This window comes from Neoarius graeffei, chromosome 3 (genome assembly GCF_027579695.1).
Source record: "Neoarius graeffei isolate fNeoGra1 chromosome 3, fNeoGra1.pri, whole genome shotgun sequence".
NCBI lineage: Eukaryota > Metazoa > Chordata > Actinopteri > Siluriformes > Ariidae > Neoarius > Neoarius graeffei.
Genome location: NC_083571.1, coordinates 16,389,354 through 16,409,442, shown reverse-complemented (window position 1 = coordinate 16,409,442; position 20,089 = coordinate 16,389,354). Strand labels below are relative to the sequence as shown.

Genomic DNA, 20,089 nt, shown 5'->3' with positions numbered 1-20,089 from the left:
AGCGCTCAATGTGCAAGAATTTTGTGAATAGCTCCTTTCGTTTCCGTGTAAATCAGCGTTGTTCGAGGAGAGGGAACTCTGAGAAAAAGCGCTCTTTGCTTGTCATATTGTGTCTCTTCCCTGCACCTGCACCTACCAAGGCAACGAGCTCCACTCAGGGAGCAGAGAGGGGAGGGGCTGCTCTCTCTCTCACACACACGATAGGACTTACACAACAGATCAGGCACTGAGTGGTTGTCAAGCACGCGTGTGTCTAGCAACCGGTGGATTCGGAGCCTGCGCGGTATAATTGTGAGCATCAAAAACGATTAAACTTTTTCCCCATCCAAAGTGTACCACATTTTAACGATATGACTGAGTAAAATCTCCATAAATTTAAGATTGAAAATTTAAGACCACGGGGTTTGAAATTTAAGACTTTTTAATGGCCTTATTTTAGGAAAATTAAATTTAAGACTTTTTTAAAGACTTTTTAAGGACCCGCAGCCACCCTGTTAATGTTAGGTTAACAATGAGAATTCTCAAGGTGATTGAGCTGCGGTCTAGCTCTAGCCCAGTTAATACGGTTCTGACTTGCGTTTATCGCAGGGGTGTTTGGATAATCTAGTTTAAATACTAAATGTGAATTTTTCGCCGGGGAGCCTCCCTGTTCAGAAGAGGTGACTTGTTTTGTTTAGATGCATCGGAATCAGACGAGGAGTTCCCCTGCGATTTCTCTCCCTTGGGGAGGGAGATTTAGGGACTGGGGGAGGGGAGGGGAGGGAGAGGGGGATACTTTTACCTGTGTGCGCATGTGACTTTGTTTCATTTTAATGTGTTTATTTCCTCATTTACGTGTTTTGATATGATTTTGTTAGCCTTACAGTTTTTTGTTTATATGGTGGTTGCTCTGATATTAGCCCTCCTAGCTGAGGTCCTTTTGGTTTTTGCTAGGTGTGTGCGCTGTATTTCCAGTTTATTTCTCATACCCATCTTGCTGTTTTATTCACCCTGATTTAAGATATGGGTGATCATGTTAAAACTGATTCATCCCTGAGATTCTTGAGTTGGAATTTAAAAGGGATGAATAGCCCTGTGAAGAGATCTAGAGTGTTCTCTCACTTAAAACAGTTGATCTTTTAAGTAGATGTGACTTTTCTCCAGGAGACTCATCTGCGTGTTAAGGACCAACATAGGATAAAACCCCCTTGGGCTAAGCATTATTTTCACTCTAATTTTGATTCCAGGGCCAGAGGGGTTGCCATTCTAATCCACAAAAACTTACACTTTTCCGCAGCTAAAGTTATAGCTGATAAAAATGATTAAATATCTATCATAATGGGCTCTATTAACCACACACCTGTTTTTTTGGTGAATGTATATGCTCCTAATTTTGACAATTTGGAATTTGCTAATAAACTTTTAATGCAGATCCCAAATCTAAACACCCATTTATTAATATTTGGTGGAGACTTGAATTATCAACCCTGTGTTGGATCGATCCAGTGCTCGAACCAGTGTGCCATGGGCCATGTCAAAAGCTTTCTCTGAATTTATGACGCAGCATAAATACACTGACCCTTGAGATTTAATAACCCTCTAGCTAGAGAAAACTCATTCTTTTCCCACGTACACCATACATTTTCTTGTATAGATTACTTTTTTGTTGATGGCTCTCTACTCCCAGAGGTTATAAACATAAAATATTTACCTATTGTTGTTATTTCAGATCACGCTCCCCTGGTTCTTGATATTGACTTGAATTCCCATCGTGTGGACCGACCCCCATGGAGGCTGAATTCTTTACTTTTATCTGACCCCTCTTTTTATTCATTAATTTCTTCATCCATTGACACTTTCCTTAGGATAAACAAAACTCCTACAGACGGACAGACGGACTTTTCCAATGCCATTCTTAACACTGATCGTCAGTATGCACTGGATCCATCTCCTGAGCTCTATAAACAACGCCTTGACCTTCAGGCCGAGTTTGACCTCCTGTCAACAGGGGCAGCAGAAAGGTTATTGCTAAAGTCTCGTGGCTCTTACTACAAATATGGTGATAAAGCCAGTCGCCTTCTATCACATCAGCGAAAGTGTCAGGCAGCAGAGCGCACTATTCCACAAATTAAAAACCTCTCGGTAACATTAACTTTCGACCCTGTTGAGAAACTGTACTTTTAAATCCTATTATTCTTCACTTTATACCTCTGAGTTTCCAACCAACTCCAACAATATGATCCATTTTCTTAATAGCTTGGATGTCCCTAATATAGGGCGGCACAGTGTGTAGCGGTTAGCGCTGTCGCCTCACAGCAAGAAGGTCCGGGTTCGAGCCCCGTGGCCGACGAGGGCCTTTCTGTGCGGAGTTTGCATGTTCTCCCCATGTCCGCGTGGGTTTCCTCCGGGTGCTCCGGTTTCCCCCACAGTTCAAAGACATGCAGGTTAGGTTAACTGGTGACTCTAAATTGACTGTAGGTGTGAATGTGAATGGTTGTCTGTGTCTATGTGTCAGCCCTGTGATGACCTGGTGACTTGTCCAGGGTGTACCCCGCCTTTCGCCCGTAGTCAGCTGGGATAGGCTCCAGCTTGCCTGCAACCCTGTAGAACAGGATAAAGCGGCTAGAGATAATGAGATGAGATCCCTAATATAAATTCTACTCTAGCTGATCAACTTGATGTCTCTATAAATTTGGATGAGGTTGTGGGTTCTATCATGTCATTGCAATCAGGCAAAGCTCCTAGTCCAGGTGGTTTTCCCCCTGAATTCTATAAGAAATTTCACATTCAATTAGCCCCGTTGCTTCCATCTGTGTTTGAGGAACCTCTAAAAGCAAGGTTCACTCCCCCCCCACTCTAAGACAAGCTTCAATTTCTCTTCTGTTAAAGGAGGGGAAAGACCCTGATCTGTGTGGCTCCTACAGGCCCCTGAGTCTCCTCAATGCCGACATAAAGGCCCTGGCTAAGCTGTTAGCTACCCGCATTGAAAATGTTCTTCCCAGTATAATATCTGATGAGCAGACTGTTTTCATAAAAGGCAGACATTAATTTTTCAATATTAGAACGCTGTTTAATATTATCTATTACAAAGACACAAGTCAACTCCCTGAAATAGTCATCTCTCTGGATGCTGAAAAGGCTTTTGATAGAGTCGAGTGGGAGTACCTCTTCACTGTTCTGAAAAAGTTTGGCTTTGGGGATACACAAATATCCTGGATACGCCTCTTGTACACCTCACCCCCTAGCCTCTGTCAACACCAATAATATCAGGTCTGAATATTTCAATGTATCTCGTGGAACTCGCCAGGGTTGTCCACTCTCTCCCTTGCTTTTTGCCATTGCTATGGAGCCCCTCTCTATAGCTATCAGAAATTCACCCTCATTCCTGGGGATAACCCATATGGGCATTGAACACAGGCTTGCGTTGTATGCAGATGACTTGCTTTTGTACGTTACTGATCCTCTTTCTCAACTACCCAACATTCTGTCTTTATTACAAAACTCTGGCTCTTTTTCTGGGTACAAGCTCAATCTACAAAAAAGAGTGAATGTCTCCCTATAAACTCAAAGGCTCTCCTGCTTTCTCAGTCTGACCTACCATTTCATCTGTATAACTGTAGCATCAAGTACTTGGGAGTAACTGTTACTCATACATTGTCTGCTTTATTAGATGCAAATTTTACACCCCCCATGAGGGCTGCTTTCCAGAGGTGGCGTAATCTGTCCGTCTATGCTTGGTAAAATTAATGCAGTTAAGATGAACATTTTTCCAAAATTTCTGTCTTTTTCAATGCATCCCTCTATTTTTGCCAAAATCATATTTTAAATCTATTGATCAAGCTGTCATTTCCTTCATATGGGGAGGAAAGACTTCTAGGATTAGGAAGTCCCTCTTGCAGCAGTGCTCACTCAGTGGAGGACTCTCATTGCCAAATTTTATGTATTATTACTGGGCAGCAAATATCCATAAATTTCTGTTTTGGGTACATAACCCCCAAACCCTGTGGTGCCAACTTGAGATGAGGTCTTGTGTGTCGTCCTCTCTTCCTCCTCTTCTCTTCTCATCACTCCCGACATCTCCCTCTTGTTACACAGATAACCAAATTGTCTGTACCTCCTTGAAAATTTGGTATCAATTCAGGCGCCATTTTAAGTCATACTCCCCCTCTACTCTTATGCCTATAACCCGCAATCATCTTTTCCCACCTTCTCTTTTAGACCCTGCATTTCACTCGTGGGAGAGAAATGGCATACAGACGTTCAACAAATTATACACAGGCAGAGTTTTTGGTAGCTTCACAGATCTATCAGCTTCACATGATTTGCCCAAAACACATTTATTTAGATATTTTCAAATTAGGCATTGTGTCTTAAATATTTTTTCTGACTTCCCCTCTCCACCCCCTAAGCAGCCATGGGAAGACTTCTTTAAACTCAAACCCAATCAGAGGTCACTTGTTTCCCAAATTTATCAAGGTCTTCGGTCATTTAACACAGAGCACTGCTCTAAAAGCTGTGCTATCTGGGAGCAGGAGCTGGGCTTAGAGTTTGAGGAAGATTTCTGGGAGAGAGCTGTTAACAGAATGTGTCATTCTTCATCATGTGCCCGTTTGGGCTTGATTCAATTTAAAATTGTGCGAAGATTGCATCTGTCAAGTTCAAGGCTATCAAAAATATACCCTGACATTGAGGACACCTGTGTGAAGTGTGGAGGCACACCTTGCCACTTGACTCATATGTTTGCGTTATGCCCCAAACTTGAATATTACTGGAACTCCATGTTTAAAATCCTCTCAGAAATATTAGGAATCACTCTGGAACCATGTCCTCTTGTAGCCATATTTGGTGTTTCACCCAGCGCACATGTCCTCAGCAAGACCCGTGCAAATGTTGTGGCCTTCGCCACCCTACTGGCTAAGTGTAGAATTCTACTTAACTGGAAATCACCACAGCCCCCTCTTCGATCTGTCTGGTTGAAAGACCTCATGTTTTTCTTAAAATTAGAGAGAGTCAAATTCACTCTACATGGGGACACAAGTAGATTCTTCAAGCACTGGAGTCCTTTTATAGAATACTTTACTGACTTACAAACACTCCCATGATCTAGTATGTTTAAGACTACTTTCCAACCCACCAACTTTTAACTGTTCTTCTATACCAGCCTACTACTTAGGATATACAGTGGTGCTTGAAAGTTTGTGAACCCTTTTGAATTTTCTATATTTCTGCATAAATATGACCTAAAACATCAGCAGATTTTCACACACGTCCTAAAAGTAGATAAAGAGAACCCAGTTAAACAAATGAGACAAAAAATATTATACTTGGTCATTTATTTATTGAGGAAAATTATCCAATATTACAGATCTGTGAGTGGCAAAAGTATGTGAACCTCTAGGATTAGCAGTTAATTTGAAGGTGAAATTAGAGTCAGGTGTTTTCAATCAATGGGATGACAATCAGGTGTGAGTGGGCAGCCTGTTTTATTTAAAAAAGAGGGCTCTATCAAAGTCCGATCTTCACAACACATGTGGAAGTGCATCATGGCACGAACAAAGGAAAATTTCTGAGGACCTCAGAAAGCATTGTTGATGCTCATCAGGCTGGAAAAGGTTACAAAAGCATCTCTAAAGAGTTTGGACTCCACCAATCCACAGTCAGATTGTGTACAAATAGTTGGTGAGGTCACAAAGGACCCCAGGGTAACTTCTAAGCAGCTGAAGGCCTCTCTCACATTGGCTAATGTTAATGTTCATGAGTCCACTGAACAACAAATGGTGTGCATGGCAGGGTTGCAAGGAGAAAGCCACTGCTCTCCAAAAAGAACATTGCTGCTCGTTTGCAGTTTGCTAAAGATCACGTGGACAAGCCAGAAGCCTGTTGGAAAAATGTTTTGTGGACAGATGAGACCAAAATAGAACTTTTTGGTTTAAATGAGAAGCATTATGTTTGGAGAAAGGAAAACACTGCATTCCAGCATAAGAACCTTATTCCATCTGTGAAACATGGTGGTGGTGGTAGTATAATGGTTCGGGCCTATTTTGCTGCATCTGGGCCAGGACGGCTTGCCATCATTGATGGAACAATGAATTCTGAATTATACCAGCGAATTCTAAAAGAAAATGTCAGGACATCTGTCCATGAACTGAATTTCAAGAGAAGGTGGGTCATGCAGCAAGACAACAACCCTAAGCACACAAGTCATTCTACCAAAGAATGGTTAAAGAGGAATAAAGTTAATGTTTTGGAATGGCCAAGTCAAAGTCCTGACCTTAATCCAATCGAAATGCTGTGGAAGGACCTGAAGCGAGCAGTTCATGTGAGGAAACCCACCAACATCCCAGAGTTGAAGCTGTTCTGTAGAGAGGAATGGGCTAAAATTCCTCCAAGCCGGTGTGCAGGACTGATCAACAGTTACCGGAAACGTTTAGTTGCAGTTATTGCTGCACAAGGGGGTCACACCAAATACTGAAAGCAAAGGTTCACATACTTTTGCCACTCACGGATATGTAATATGGGATCATTTTTCTCAATGAATAAATGACCAAGTATAATATTTTGTCTCATTTGTTTAACTGGGTTCTCTTTACTTTTAGGACTTGTGTGAAAATCTGATGTTTTAGGTCATATTTATGCAGAAATGTAGAAAATTCTAAAGGGTTCACAAACTTTCAAGCACCACTGTATTTTTGGGTGTGTATTTATTCTTTACAGTTTGTCTTGTTTTTGCTTTGTTCTCATTTTTTGTTCTCCTTTACTGTTAATGTTTTAGATGTCCTTGCTTGTGATTTGTGTGCCTGTGATGTATTTGAATGCCTGTTTTGTGAAGGGATGGGAATGGTTGGGTGGGGTGGTGGGAGTTTGTGCTCTTTGACTTTCATACGAATATTTGTACTGTAAAATTTTACACTTGTGCTTTAAAAATGAATGAATAAACCTTGACCAAAAAACAAATACCATAACTCATCTCTTGGCACTGTATCGTATGCCTTCTCCAGGTCTACAAACACACAATGTAGCTTTCTCTGGCCTTCCCTGTACTTCTCCATTAACATTCTTAAAGCAAAAATTGCATCCAACATGCTCTTCCTTGGCATAAACCCATACTGCTGTTCACAGATTGCTACCTCTCTTCTCAATCTTGCCTCCAATACCCTTTCCCATAGCTTCATGGTGTGGCTCATCAATTTTATCCCTCTGTAATTATTGCAGCTCTGTACATCTCCCTTATTCTTGTATATTGGGACTAGCACACTCTTTCTCCATTCATTTGGCATTTTCTCATTCTCTAGGATCTTATTAAACAATCTCGTTAGGAACTCCACAGCCATCTCACCCAAACATCTCCAAACCTCAATCGGGATACCATCTGGTCCAACTGCTTTCCCAGTCTTCATTCTTCTCATGGCTGCCCTCACCTCATCCTTACTAACCAACTCTGCTTCCTGATTTGCTGTCTCCAATGAATCTGACCTTTTCTCTCTTGGATTCTCCTCATTTAATAAATCCTCAAAGTATTCTTTCCACCTTCTTAATACACTGTCAGCACATTTCCATTTACATCTTTCATCGCTCTTATTTGCTGTACATCCCTCGCTTCCGTGTTTCTCTGCCTAGCTAGTCTGTACAGGTTTTTCTCTCCTTCTTTGGTCTCCAGTCTTTCGTACAACTCTTGGTATGCATCTGCTTTCGCCTTTGCTACTGCTCTTTTTGCCTTATGTCTCGTCTTTCTGTATAACCGCCTGCTTTCCTCATCTCTCTGATCGTCCCAATTCTTCTTTGCTAGCCTCTTCTCTTTTTTAGAATTTCCTGCATTTCTGTATTCCACCACCATGTCTCCTTGTCTTCCTTCCTCCTTCCCGATGACCACCCTAGCACCTTCCTTGCTGCCTCTCTTACTAGTATAGCAGTAGTATCCCAATCTTCTGGCACACTTCCATTACCACTCAATGCTCGTCTCATTTCTTCCCTAAACTCCTTCTGATGTTCAACCTCTTTTAGTTTCCACCACTTAATCTTCGGCGCCACTATTTCACACTTCCTCTCTTCACTTTCAAGCTCATCCTGTACACGACCACTCGATGTTGTCTAGCTACACTCTCCCCTGCCATCACTTTACAGTCTCCAATCTCCTTCAGGTTACCCCTTCTGCAGAGTTTGTAGTCCACCTGTGTAGATCTTCCTCCACTCTTAAACGTCACCCTGTGCTGCTATTTCTTCTGTATTGACTATTGCCAAATTCATCCTCTTTGAAAAATTAACCACCATTTGCCCTTCCACATTTCTCTCTCTTACACCATATCTGCCCATCATGCCCTCATCTTCTCTGTTTCCCTCACCAACATGTCCGTTGAAATCTGCTCCTATCAGCACGCGCTCCTCCCTCGGTATACTTTCTATCACTTCATCCATCTTTTCCCAGAAAGACTTTCTCTTTATTCTCACATCCAAGCTGTGGGGCATACGCACACACAACATTGATTACCACTCCTTGAATCTCCAACTTCATGCCTATCACTCTATCTGACACCCTCTTCACATCAATCACACTGTTGACCAACTCTCCCCTCAAAACAATACCAACACCATTTCTCTTTCCATCGACTCCATCATAAAACAACTTGCATCCACCTCCAATGTTCTTGGCTTGCTTCCCTTCCACCTTGTCTCCTGCACACACAAAATGTCTTCTTTCCATCATACCTGCTAACTCATTCGCTCTGCCAGTCAATGTTCCCACATTCAGTATTCCTACCCTCAATTCTAAGCTCCTTCCCTTCCATCTTTCATGCTCTCTCCTAACACGCCTCCCCCCTCTCTTTCTCCTTCTCCGTTTTGGCACAACAGTAGCATACTTTCCACCAGCACCCTGTTGACCAACAGTACCGGAGGCAGCCGTTGTTAACCCGGGCCCCAACCGATCCAGTATGGTATTTCTCTTTTCAATCTGCATGTTAAATTTGGCACAGTTTTACGCCGAATGCCCTTCCTGACACAACCCTCTCCAATTTATCTGGGATTGGGACTGGTACCAAGAGTACACTTATGCACCCCCAGTGGCTGGAGACTGAGTGGAATAACTGTTTTATTCTATCCACATTCACTGGATTTTGAGAAACAGAGCATTTTTGTTTTTATTTTTTGCAAATTTGATAAATAAAAACTTTATACAAACTGTCCGACAAAATCATTTTCACTTAGGCGGACTTCTTAAAAACCTATCGATGGCTGCATAAATTGACTTCAGTGTGGGTTTTTTTGTAGAAAGTGCCGTCTTGCTGTCATGCCGAGGTATAGAATAACTTTATACGTTTATTTAATTCTTCCTTGGACGTTTCAGTTCTGTAATTGTCAAACTTCTTTGAGCTTTTGAACCAGTCTAAAAAAAAAAAAAAAAATAAATAAATAAATAAATAATAATAATAATAATTTTAAATGCTTAAAGATTAAGAATGTAAACAAACCAGCAAAGTGACAGTAGCAAGTTGTGAAAAATGCTATAATAATTATTGGAAAAAAAGTTGTTACCATCAAATACTTTTATTCCATATTTTGTTTTTTTTTTATTTTTGGGGGTTTGTTTTCGAGTAGAGTTTTTATTTCATCTTCGGTTGGTTCAGCAAAATGTTCCGCCATTTTGTTTTTCTCTACTCACAGTATATGAGCTGACTGACTACTCTACTACTAGGCTATCAGAGCGCGTGATTGCTCATATCCAGTGAATGTGAACATATGTTTTACTCCAGCGCCTCAGTCAAAATGAAACCTTTTAAAAAGTATTATTTTTCAGTTTTGGAGTTGGATGCATCCATATGTTAAAATGCTAGAACACTTTTTGAAGTGGTTGAGATATATGCAAAAGAGAATTTTCAGTTCAGGAAAACCTAGGAAGAATCTGAGAGCATGAGCAGGTATTTTAATACTGAAAAGGTGTTCACAAGAAATGGCAAATATAATTCAGTATATACCTTTACATAGAGTAATGAGGGCTTCTGGTTGTAGCCATGAAGACCAAAGTCTGGCTACAGCCTGGTAAATGTCATTTTCTTTTACTTGAAGTTGATCCTGAAAGAGAAAACTGATATTACAGTTTGCATGAGCTGACATAGCATGATTTATCTGATTTATGTAAACATCCAAAAAGTCTTGAAAGATTGAAGGATTGAGTGAAAGCAACAACTTGGTTCCTAACATGCTGCACTCAAATAGTCACTTACACACTCTCTTTACATCTGATTTTAAAAAGGGGAGAAAGATCTTGGATGAGCCTCCAAGTCTGTTATAGCCAAGATGGTTTAAGACCACAACATAAAAAATACAAAGATAATGGTGGTTAAAAATGAAAAGAGTAGCTTGAATTTTTTTTGGAATTTAGCAGTCATAACCTGCTGGTAATCTAGCGGGACACACACACACACACACAGTGTCTTGCAAAAGTATTCATCCCCCTTGGTGTTTGTCCTGTTTTGTCGCATTACAAGCTGGAATTAAAATGGAGTTTTGGAGGGTTAGCACCATTTGACTTACACAACATGCCTACAACTTTAAAGGTGAAAACTGTTTTATTGTGACACAAAAAATAATTAAGATGAAAAAACAGAAATCTGGAGTGTGCATGGGTATCCCCCCCAAGTCAATACTTTTGTAGAGCCACCTTTTGCTGCAATTACAGCTGCAAGTCTCTTGGGGTATGTCTCTATTAGCTTAGCACATCTAGCCACTGGGATTTTTACCCATTCCTCAAGGCAAAACTGCTCCAGCTCCTTCAAGTTAGATGGGTTGTGTTGGTGTACAGCAATCTTCAAGTTATGCCACAGATTCTCAATTGGATTGAGGTCTGGACTTTGATTAGGCCATTCCAAGACATTTAAAATGTTTCCCTTTAAACCACTCCAGTGTAGCTTTAGCAGTATGTTTAGGGTCATTGTCCTGCTGGAATGTGAACCTTTGTCCCAGTCTCAAACCTCTGGCTGACTCAAACAGGTTTTCTTCCAGAACTGCCCTGTATTTAGCACCATCCATCTTTCCTTCAGTCCTGACCAGCTTTCCTGTCCCTGCAAACGAAAAATATCCCCACAGCATGATACTGCCACCACCATGCTTCACTGTAGGAATGGTGTTCTCAGGGTGTTGGGTTTGTGCCACACATGGCATTAACCCTGATGGCCAAAAAGTTCAATTTTAGTCTCATTTGACCAGAGAATCTTCTTCCATGTGTTTGGGGAGTCTGCCACATGTTGTTGGGCAAACTTCAAAATGTGTCTTCTTAAGCAATGACTTTTTTTCTGGCCACTCTTCCATAAAGCCCCGCTCTGTGGAGTGTACGTCTTAAAGTGGTCCTATGGACAGATACTCCCATCTCCACTGTGGATCTTTGCAGCTCCTTCAATGTTATCTTTGGTGTCTTTGTTGCATCTCCAATTAATGCCCTCCTTGCCCGGTCTGTGAGTTTTGGTGGGCAGCTTTCTCTTGTCAGGTTTGTAGTGGTGCCATATTCTTTCCATTTTGCTATAATGGATATAATGGTGCTCTGTGGGACATTTTTTATAACCCAACCCTGATCTATATGTCACAATTTTGTCTCTGACATGTTTGGAATGCTCCTTGGTTTTCATGTTTGCTTAGTCGTGTTACAGATTGATTTATACAGACATCATGTGACAGATCATGTGACACTGATTGCACACAGGTGGATCTTAATCAATTAATTATGTGACTTATGAAGTGAATTGGTTGGACCAAATCTTATGCAGGGGTTTCATATGAAAGGAGGTGAATACCTATGCACACTCTAGATTTCTGTTTTTTCATCTTAATTATTGTTTGTGTCACGATTAAAAAAAAAATTGCCTTTAAAGTGGTAGGCATGTTTTGTAAATCAAATGGTGCTAACCCTCCAAAAATCAATTTTAATTCCATCTTGTAATGCAGCAAAACAGGACAAACACCAAGGGGGATGAATACTTTTGCTTGGTTTTCATGTTTGCTTAGTCGTGTTACAGATTGATTTATACAGACATCATGTGACAGATCATGTGACACTGATTGCACACAGGTGGATCTTAATCAACTAATTATGTGACTTATGAAGTGGATTGGTTGGACCTGCTCTTATTTAGGGGTTTCAGACAAAAGGGGGTGAATACCTATGCACATTCCAGATTTCTGTTTTTTCATCTTAATTATTGTTTGTGTCACTACAAAACAACAATTTGCACCTTTAAAGTTGTAGGCATGTTGTGTAAATCAGATGGTGCTAACCCCCAAAAATCCATTTTAATTCCAGCTTGTAATGTTACAAAACAGGATAAACACAAAGGGGATGAATACTTTTGCATGACACTATATGCCACAGTAAGAATAACTTTGCTATAATGAAGACTGGCCTGACGCAAAGGAAAGAGGTGCCATACCTGTGGCCAGTAGTCGTGGTTGCCCAGGGCAGGGTACACTGGCAGCTGAGGGAAGAACTGGCGTATGGTGTGCGTCATATTGCCGATCATATTTATAACAGTGTCTGTGGACAGCTTATCTACTGGAACATGTGGAGGGCTGTCTCTACAGAAGAGAGCTTAGATTTAACACAAGTTCTGCTGTGGATCCAGGTGAAGAAATACTGGATATAAATTATATTAATGCAGCACTAAGTGCATCATTGCAATTTATTAACCAGAGCAGAAAGACAAACTCCACCGAGAAACATATTACACATATTTATAGTAGGGCTATCAATCGATTAAAATATTCAGTCGTGATTAATCACATTATTGTCCATAGTTAACTCTCAATCACAAATTAATGGCACATTTTTAATCCGGTCTAAATGTACCTTAAAGAGATACTTTTAAGGTTTTTGTGGAGTAAGAGTGAACAAATATGCTTGCTTTATGCAAATGTATGTGGCCAGGTCAGGAAGGACAAGGCTGGACACAGCAAAAATTATTTTTGTGGGTATTTTATTCCCCCACTGCATTTAAAAAAAATAAAGTAGCATTAACTTTATAATTTTGAGGCTTTAGCACAATTCAGTGTGAACAAAACAATATGTATTTTCCTCTAATTCTGTACTTAACTTCCCACCTCAAACTATCCAATAAAATAAACTAAACAAACTTGGTGATGTGGACTCTGGACAACAGTAGTGGCTATCTTTTAAAAAAAAGAAAATAAAAATACAAAACCCAAATAAATATATTTGTTAAGCCACGCATCACTCATACATTTCTCAGAATAAAACAAACTCTCTCACTCCAATGTGCAGCCTGTGCGCCTTAACACACCTTCTTTTCTCCACTCTGGACCATCAAAAGTGTATCAAAATGCACATTTTATGTAAACAGTCAGAATGCAACAATATCAACAATTTAAGTTGATTCTGTACATAATTGCACTTTATCATGACTTACGCCGAGCTTACTTATGACTTGCTACATTGCTCGCTCGCACTACATCACTTCCTGATTTCCCAAACTACGGGGGAGGGGCACAGAACATGCATGCGTTAATTGTGCGTGAAAAAAAATTAGTGCCATTAAAATGAATTTGCGTTAATGCATTATTGCGTTAACTTTGACAGCCCTAATTAATATACAGTACTTATCTAGCTATGATTTACTTAACAATATTTGTGCTAATTCTTTCTGCTGTATTTTAATTATTTATACTGATAAGTTACTGGGTGTGTGTCGCCCTGACATCATTACTGCTAGTTCACTTACAATTGTATGTAATAATAAATCAAAAGGGAAGACATTCTCATGATACTGTTGAGACCTGAAACTAAAAGAACGAAGCGCTTCTTTTCTCACTCGGTATTGTCCAGGAACATTCAATGTCATATGTGATGTGCAGCACAGAAGTAGTGAAGAGAGCAAAAGTTGGACGCAAAGTTCAAGAATGCAATGTAGTTATATAACAGAGTTGCACTGAGCTATGGCAGAGACTCAATTCATCTAATTAGCAATCTGTGAGATGACGAGCACGATGGTGGTAATGATGGTATTCAGGTGAAATTCGAAGCTTGAGTGTACAGGTGAGGAGTTGAGAGAACAAGGCAGTTGGGATGGGACCAGAATATCAGGTGGCATTGTTAGGAATTTTAAACACCTCAATGTGAAGTCACTGGTGGCTTCAGAAATGTGTCAGGGTCCAAAACTGAAACTCATGAAGGGCAGCATGATTAACATTCACTGTGCATTGAATAATTTCGCTATAGTCTTCCTGCAAGATGTATGACGAATGAATGCGCTTGTATGAATGTGCTATAAATCCGCTGCACCTGATATACTTTTGCCAGGACAAACGATCCACCACCCAAATGATATCTGTGCCCATGATGTTGTCCCTTTCCACTGATGGATGAGGGAGAGAAGTGCTGACACCAGTAAGACATACAAATAATTCTAAGTGCTATACACTCTAGAAATGAAAGGACCTGAAATGGAATAGAAATGCAATGACATTTCAGATGAAATGTCCTCATAGGTATAATATTACTATATATTATATAAACACAAGTGTTTTACTGGGAAATATGCCACTCGTATTTTTCATATGAACTATATCCAGGACATGAAGATCCAAAACATGAAGATCCAAAACCATGACATATTTTTCTAAATGTCACTCGTGAGGAAATTGCTGAATTATTTTGATAAAGTTGGGTACTTTCTGTTTGTGAATGGGTCTATATAATAAAAGGAAACTCACATGTTGGCTTGAAGATATGAAGTTTATCTTCTTGTGTTGAAAAATTCGTATTTGTCATATAAAATACATCGCGGATCTGAAGGACACATTTAAATATTGGCTGGCGTTGAGTGGCATATCAGACAAGTTCAATATCATGCTAGCTGAATGGAATATATCTGATATACCCACGAAAAAAAGCCATCCAGCATTATTATTATTATTATATATACACATTCCTTTCAGGTGTTCAACGCATCCTTCTCTTTCAAAATTCTCTCAAAATCTTCTGCTTTTAATGAAGCAAACCTGGCGGCCATGTTTGTTTACAAATTGTCAGTCACTCACTAGCATGGAAGTTTTACATCTCTGACGCGTCTCTTTTGATAGATAGATAGATAGATAGATAGATAGATAGATAGATAGATAGATAGATAGATAGATAGATAGATAGATAGATAGAAAATATATGAAGGAGATACACTGTATAAAAGAAACTGAAGTAATCTCTGTAAAAATAATTAAAATAGTAAAAGAGCCATTCAAAAAAATGATCAGAGACAGTGAAGGGAAGCGCTATAAAGATATGTAAGGAATGTGGGTAAAGGTGAGAAAATAAGAGGAGGTAATGAAAGGGAAAAAAAGTCAGGAGATACTTTTCTTGGGGCAAATTTGATCAGCTATGATGATTTAACACATAAGCCAAATACGCACGATGTGAGTGGTAAGATAGCGGCTAGATGGCTTCACTCGTTTCTATAGCGGGGAATAGGCTATGAGTTCTCCAGATTTTAAATAGAGCTCAGTGCATTAGCCTCGTCTTCTCTCCTTCCCGGCTGACAAAGAAATGATTCTGTGCATGCGCCACAGAAAACTTTTGTCATTGGATATTCACGAGTTCTGACGTGTGACATCGTATTGTCTTGACACTGTGCAATATTATAACAATATTGCACGCTCATTCTCCATTGGGGAGAGTGGCATAATACACGGAGGATAAGCAATATGATAATATTGCACGCTATCAGTAAACCCACTAGAAGGGAATAGAATACGTTTTTATACCACGAAAAAAGTGGCCCGTATGTATAATAATTCCTGATATTTCACTCTGATAACGTCACTCCCAGTGTTTTCCCACTGACTATGCATTGTCAAAATGGCGAACCAGTTCAAAATTAAAATTATTTTGATTAACTTGCACATTTTTTTGTGGCTGTGTCCAAATAACATAAAGAACATTACACAGTGGCGCAAAGATATGAAGTTTATCTTCTTGTATTGAAAATATTTTCACTCGTTTGATTCGCTCATGGGCGACAGGGTCGTGTAGTGGTTAGCACTGTCGCCTCACAGCAAGAAGGTCCTGGGTTCGAGCCCAGCAGCCGGCGAGGGCCTTTCTGTGTGGAGTTTGCATGTTCTCCCTGTGTCTGCGTGGGTTTCTTCCGGGTGCTCCGGTTTCCCCCACAGTCCAAAAACATGCAGATTAAGCTAATTGGTGGTCCTAAATTGACCATAGGTGTGAATGTGAATGGTTTTGTCTCTGTGTCAGCCCTGCAATAACCTGGCGACTTGTCCAGGGTGTACCCCGCCTTTCGCCCGTAGTCAGCTGGGATAGGCTCCAGCTTGCCTGCGACCCTGTAGAACAGGATAAGCAGCTACAGATAATGGATGGATGGATGGATGATTCGCTCACTCGTGAATATGTTCACCACTTGAAGATAAACTTCATATCTTCATGCAACTGTGTAATATCCTCCATTTATAATGTCATTTTAAATCTCCTACCCAGTCCAGATAATAAATTCGGGCTCAAGATCCACACTTTTCATATAACTGAAGGCAGACAGAATTAGCTCATAAGGAGAGTCACACATAAAATCTCCAAAAACCCCTGGGTCGGATGCAGGGAAGCCCTTTGAGGAGTAACACACTTTGGTGCGATCTTCTGTGACGTGGTAGGTAGGATCGATGTGCAGGTCTGAGATGTGCCAGAATTTACCTGTAATTGGAAACAGTGTTCTATCAGTCATTTCTTCTTCACTGTTAAATCTTTGGTAATCATACTGGTATCACAACAGCAATTGTGTTTTAGAGCCAACATGGCTTTCACGCAATACCACAGAACATGGTCCTTGTAGAAAGGTTTTAGACTAGGTGATGCATGAGTGGCATTAATATTCAAATTTGGACACAAACCTGTGCGAGTAGTAATAATGCCCATTCATGTGCACTCATTCAAACACGAATGATTGAATGGATTCATCCTGTTGTGTGTGCGCTACAGTTCTAGACGACAGCTAATTTAACCAAATAGATGTACTGTTTCATAGTAGCTGCAACAAGCATGTGTTATTCTCAGTTTAATTTTTTCGCCAGATCCTAACAGCCCTGAAAGACTTAAATGATTGCTCAATGCCCAAGATCCTCTGGACAAGCAGTTTCTTTCCATCTCTTAGAAGCCTGAAAGAAGTGTGGGGTCAATAACACAATATATTTTGAAACTGTTGAAGGAGTTTTGAATAAATTATGATAAAATTAGGCTACACATCAAGTAATTCAAAATGATGACATTAAAATGTTCATGTTAAAATGTTTTTATGCTAACATTGAGTTCCAGCCCTATGAATATCAGCCCCAGGTCATTTTTCCCCAATTTGGAGGAGTTGTAGTTCAACAACAAATTATCAGACTGTCTAATTGGCAACTAGGGTGGACTTTCAGCAGAAGAAACATTGGGTGCTTGCAATTCAATACTTTCACCAACTTTGTTGGAGGAGGTTATGTTTTCGCATTTGTTTCTTTGTTCCTACCATAACTCAAAAAATAGTGAACAGATGTGGCTGAAATTTGGAGGAAAGTTGAGCCATGGGCTAAGGAACAATTTATTAGATTTTGATGCAAATCTGGATATGTATGTTGATCCAGGACTTTTTTTTTCCTTGTCTGTTCCCAACGTAACTCAAAAAGTAGTGAACAGATTTTGATGACGGTTAGATTTTGAAGCAAATCTTTGTGGCTTGGCAAAGGCATGCACTCTACCCTTCTAGTTTAAGCATGGTTTTAGGCATGGGCATGCCAATGTTGAAGTTTAGACCTAAGCTTCGACAGACCTTGCAATACAAGTATAAAAATGTGCATATAATAATATTTTGCTGTTTGTGTTCTCCACTTGTTAATCCAAAGCCCTAGAAAAGTTCATGTTCCTGAATGGGATGTGAAAGTCCAAAGTGTGTGTGTGTGTGTTTTTTTTTTAAATATGTTTACAGCCAAATATTTTAGCATGCCAGTTCATCTCACATAACGTATAAACCCCGCAGTGATGCATCATTTTCTCGAGCTTTATATTGTTTCTGAACACCAGTACAACACAGCACTCTGACTTGCAGTAAGTGAAGCACAAACGTTATACTTACTTATATCCACCAGGGGTCTCTCTCTAAACTCGACATTTCTTGGTGCAGCACAAACCTGCTGGTACAAAAGCAAAACAAGCCAGCAAAACAAAACCAGTCCCATGATTCCAATTAATATCACTCAGTCCTGATCCTACTGCATAGTCCAGGAAGGACGAAAACCCAGTCCGGAAGTAAACAGAGATCACGTGCTTTCAGAGTTGACCACGCAGACCTGGGAAAAGACTGGCTATGCAGGGAACAGCCACTAGAGGACAGTGTACTCATTTCTATCATTTGTCATGTAGCTCCTGATATCAAAATCCTGATTCATGAAAAATGTTTTGCATCAAATCTATATCAGGTTATGTGATTGATCAGCTCTCCTATACTGACTTGTTTATGTTTAAAATGTGTAATAAAATCAGATAAGAGAAGACTTTAATCATCCCAGTGGGAAATTTATTGCCAATAGTAGCTCGATAGGGGGGAAAAAGAGAGAGAAATATGGGGGGATTATAAAAACAATATGAAATAGCAATAATAAAAAAAACGATTAAACAAACAAATAAATAAATGCAGTGATAAGAAATAAGCCAAGAGCATTATTACTGTATTATATACAATACTGTACAAAAGTCTTAGACACCCTATTTTTCATACAAACTTTTGGTTATAGATTTCTATTTTATGGCTTCTACATTATCGAGTCAGTACAAAAATATTTTAGAGTTCCAAACGTTTTTTTTTTTCCAGCACAAAATTAAATGTTACAGGGGGGGAAGTGTATCCAAGCTGCATATTACATAAGAGAGTACTTTTCAGATTAAAAAAGAAAACATAATGAAGGCGACTGGGTTTTGATGCAAAATTAAAAAGCGAGTGTGCCCGTCAAAGTGTCCAGAAGAACTGTGGCTGGTTCTGCAAGATGTTCAGTAAAACCATTTCTAAAGAGTTTGGACTCCACCAATCCACAGTCAGACAGATTGTGTACAAATAGAGGAAATTCAAGACCATTGTTACCCTCCCCAGGAGTGGTCGACCAACAAATCACTCCAAGAGCAAGGCGTTCAATAGTCGGCGAGGTCACAAAGGTCCCCAGGGTATCTTCTAAGGCAGGGTTGCAAGGAGAAAGCCACTGCTCTCCAAAAAGAACATTGCTGCTCCTCTGCAGTTTGCTAAAGATTACATGGACAAGCCAGAAGCCTATTGGAAAAATGTTTTGTGGATGGATGAGACCAAAATAGAACTTTTTGGTTTAAATGAGAAGCGTTATGTTTGGAGAAATGAAAACACTGCATTCCAGCATAAGAACCTTATCCCATTTGTGAAACATGGTGGTGGTGGTAGTATCATGGTTTGGGCCTGTTTTGCTGCATCTGGGCCAGGACGGCTTGCCATCATTGATGGAACAATGAATTCTGAATTATATCAGCGAATTCTAAAAGAAAATGTCAGGACATCTGTCCATGAACTGAATCTCAAGAGAAGGTGGGTCATGCAGCAAGACAATGACCCTAAGCACACAAGTCATTCTACCAAAGAATGGTTAAAGAGGAATTAAGTTAATGTTCTGGAATGGCCAAGTCCAAGTCCTGACCTTAATCCAATCAAAATGTTGTGGAAGGACCTGAAGTGAGCAGTTCATGTGAGGAAACCCACCAATATCCCAGAGTTGAAGCTGTTCTGTACAGAGGAATGGGCTAAAATTCCTCCAAGCCGGTGTGCAGTCGATCAGTCGATCAGTCGATCAACAGTTACCGGAAACGTTTAGTTGCAGTTATTGCTGCACAAGGGGGTCACACCAGATACTGAAAGCAAAGGTTCACATATTTTTGCCACTCACAGATATGTAATATGGGATTATTTTCCTCAAAAAATAAATGACCAAGTATAATATTTTTCTCATTTGTTTAACTGGGTTCTCTTTATCTACTTTTAGGGCTGGTGTGAAAATCTGATGATGTTTTTGGTTGACTGTTTGGTCGACTATACTGATCGACCATTACTCCCTGTCATCATCATCC

General features: G+C 40.0%; 1 protein-coding gene across 2 annotated transcripts in view; it reads right to left on the bottom strand.

Moving 5' to 3' along the window:
• Positions 1-18,241, bottom strand: part of smpdl3a (sphingomyelin phosphodiesterase acid like 3A) — a 40,798-nt gene extending 22,557 nt beyond the window's left edge. Inside the window, exons 1-4 of one of the 2 annotated variants that reach the window (XM_060916441.1) lie at positions 18,084-18,241; positions 16,456-16,669; positions 12,393-12,537; positions 9,948-10,044 (exon numbers count right to left, since the gene is read on the bottom strand). In XM_060916441.1, the coding sequence (XP_060772424.1) occupies positions 9,948-10,044; positions 12,393-12,537; positions 16,456-16,669; positions 18,084-18,186 (559 nt within the window). In that variant the 5' untranslated portion in view covers positions 18,187-18,241. Of the gene's footprint in view, positions 1-9,947; positions 10,045-12,392; positions 12,538-16,455; positions 16,670-18,083 lie in introns of those variants that run through there. The other variant, XM_060916442.1, reaches the window with a different exon arrangement.
• Positions 18,242-20,089: the final 1,848 nt, after the last annotated feature.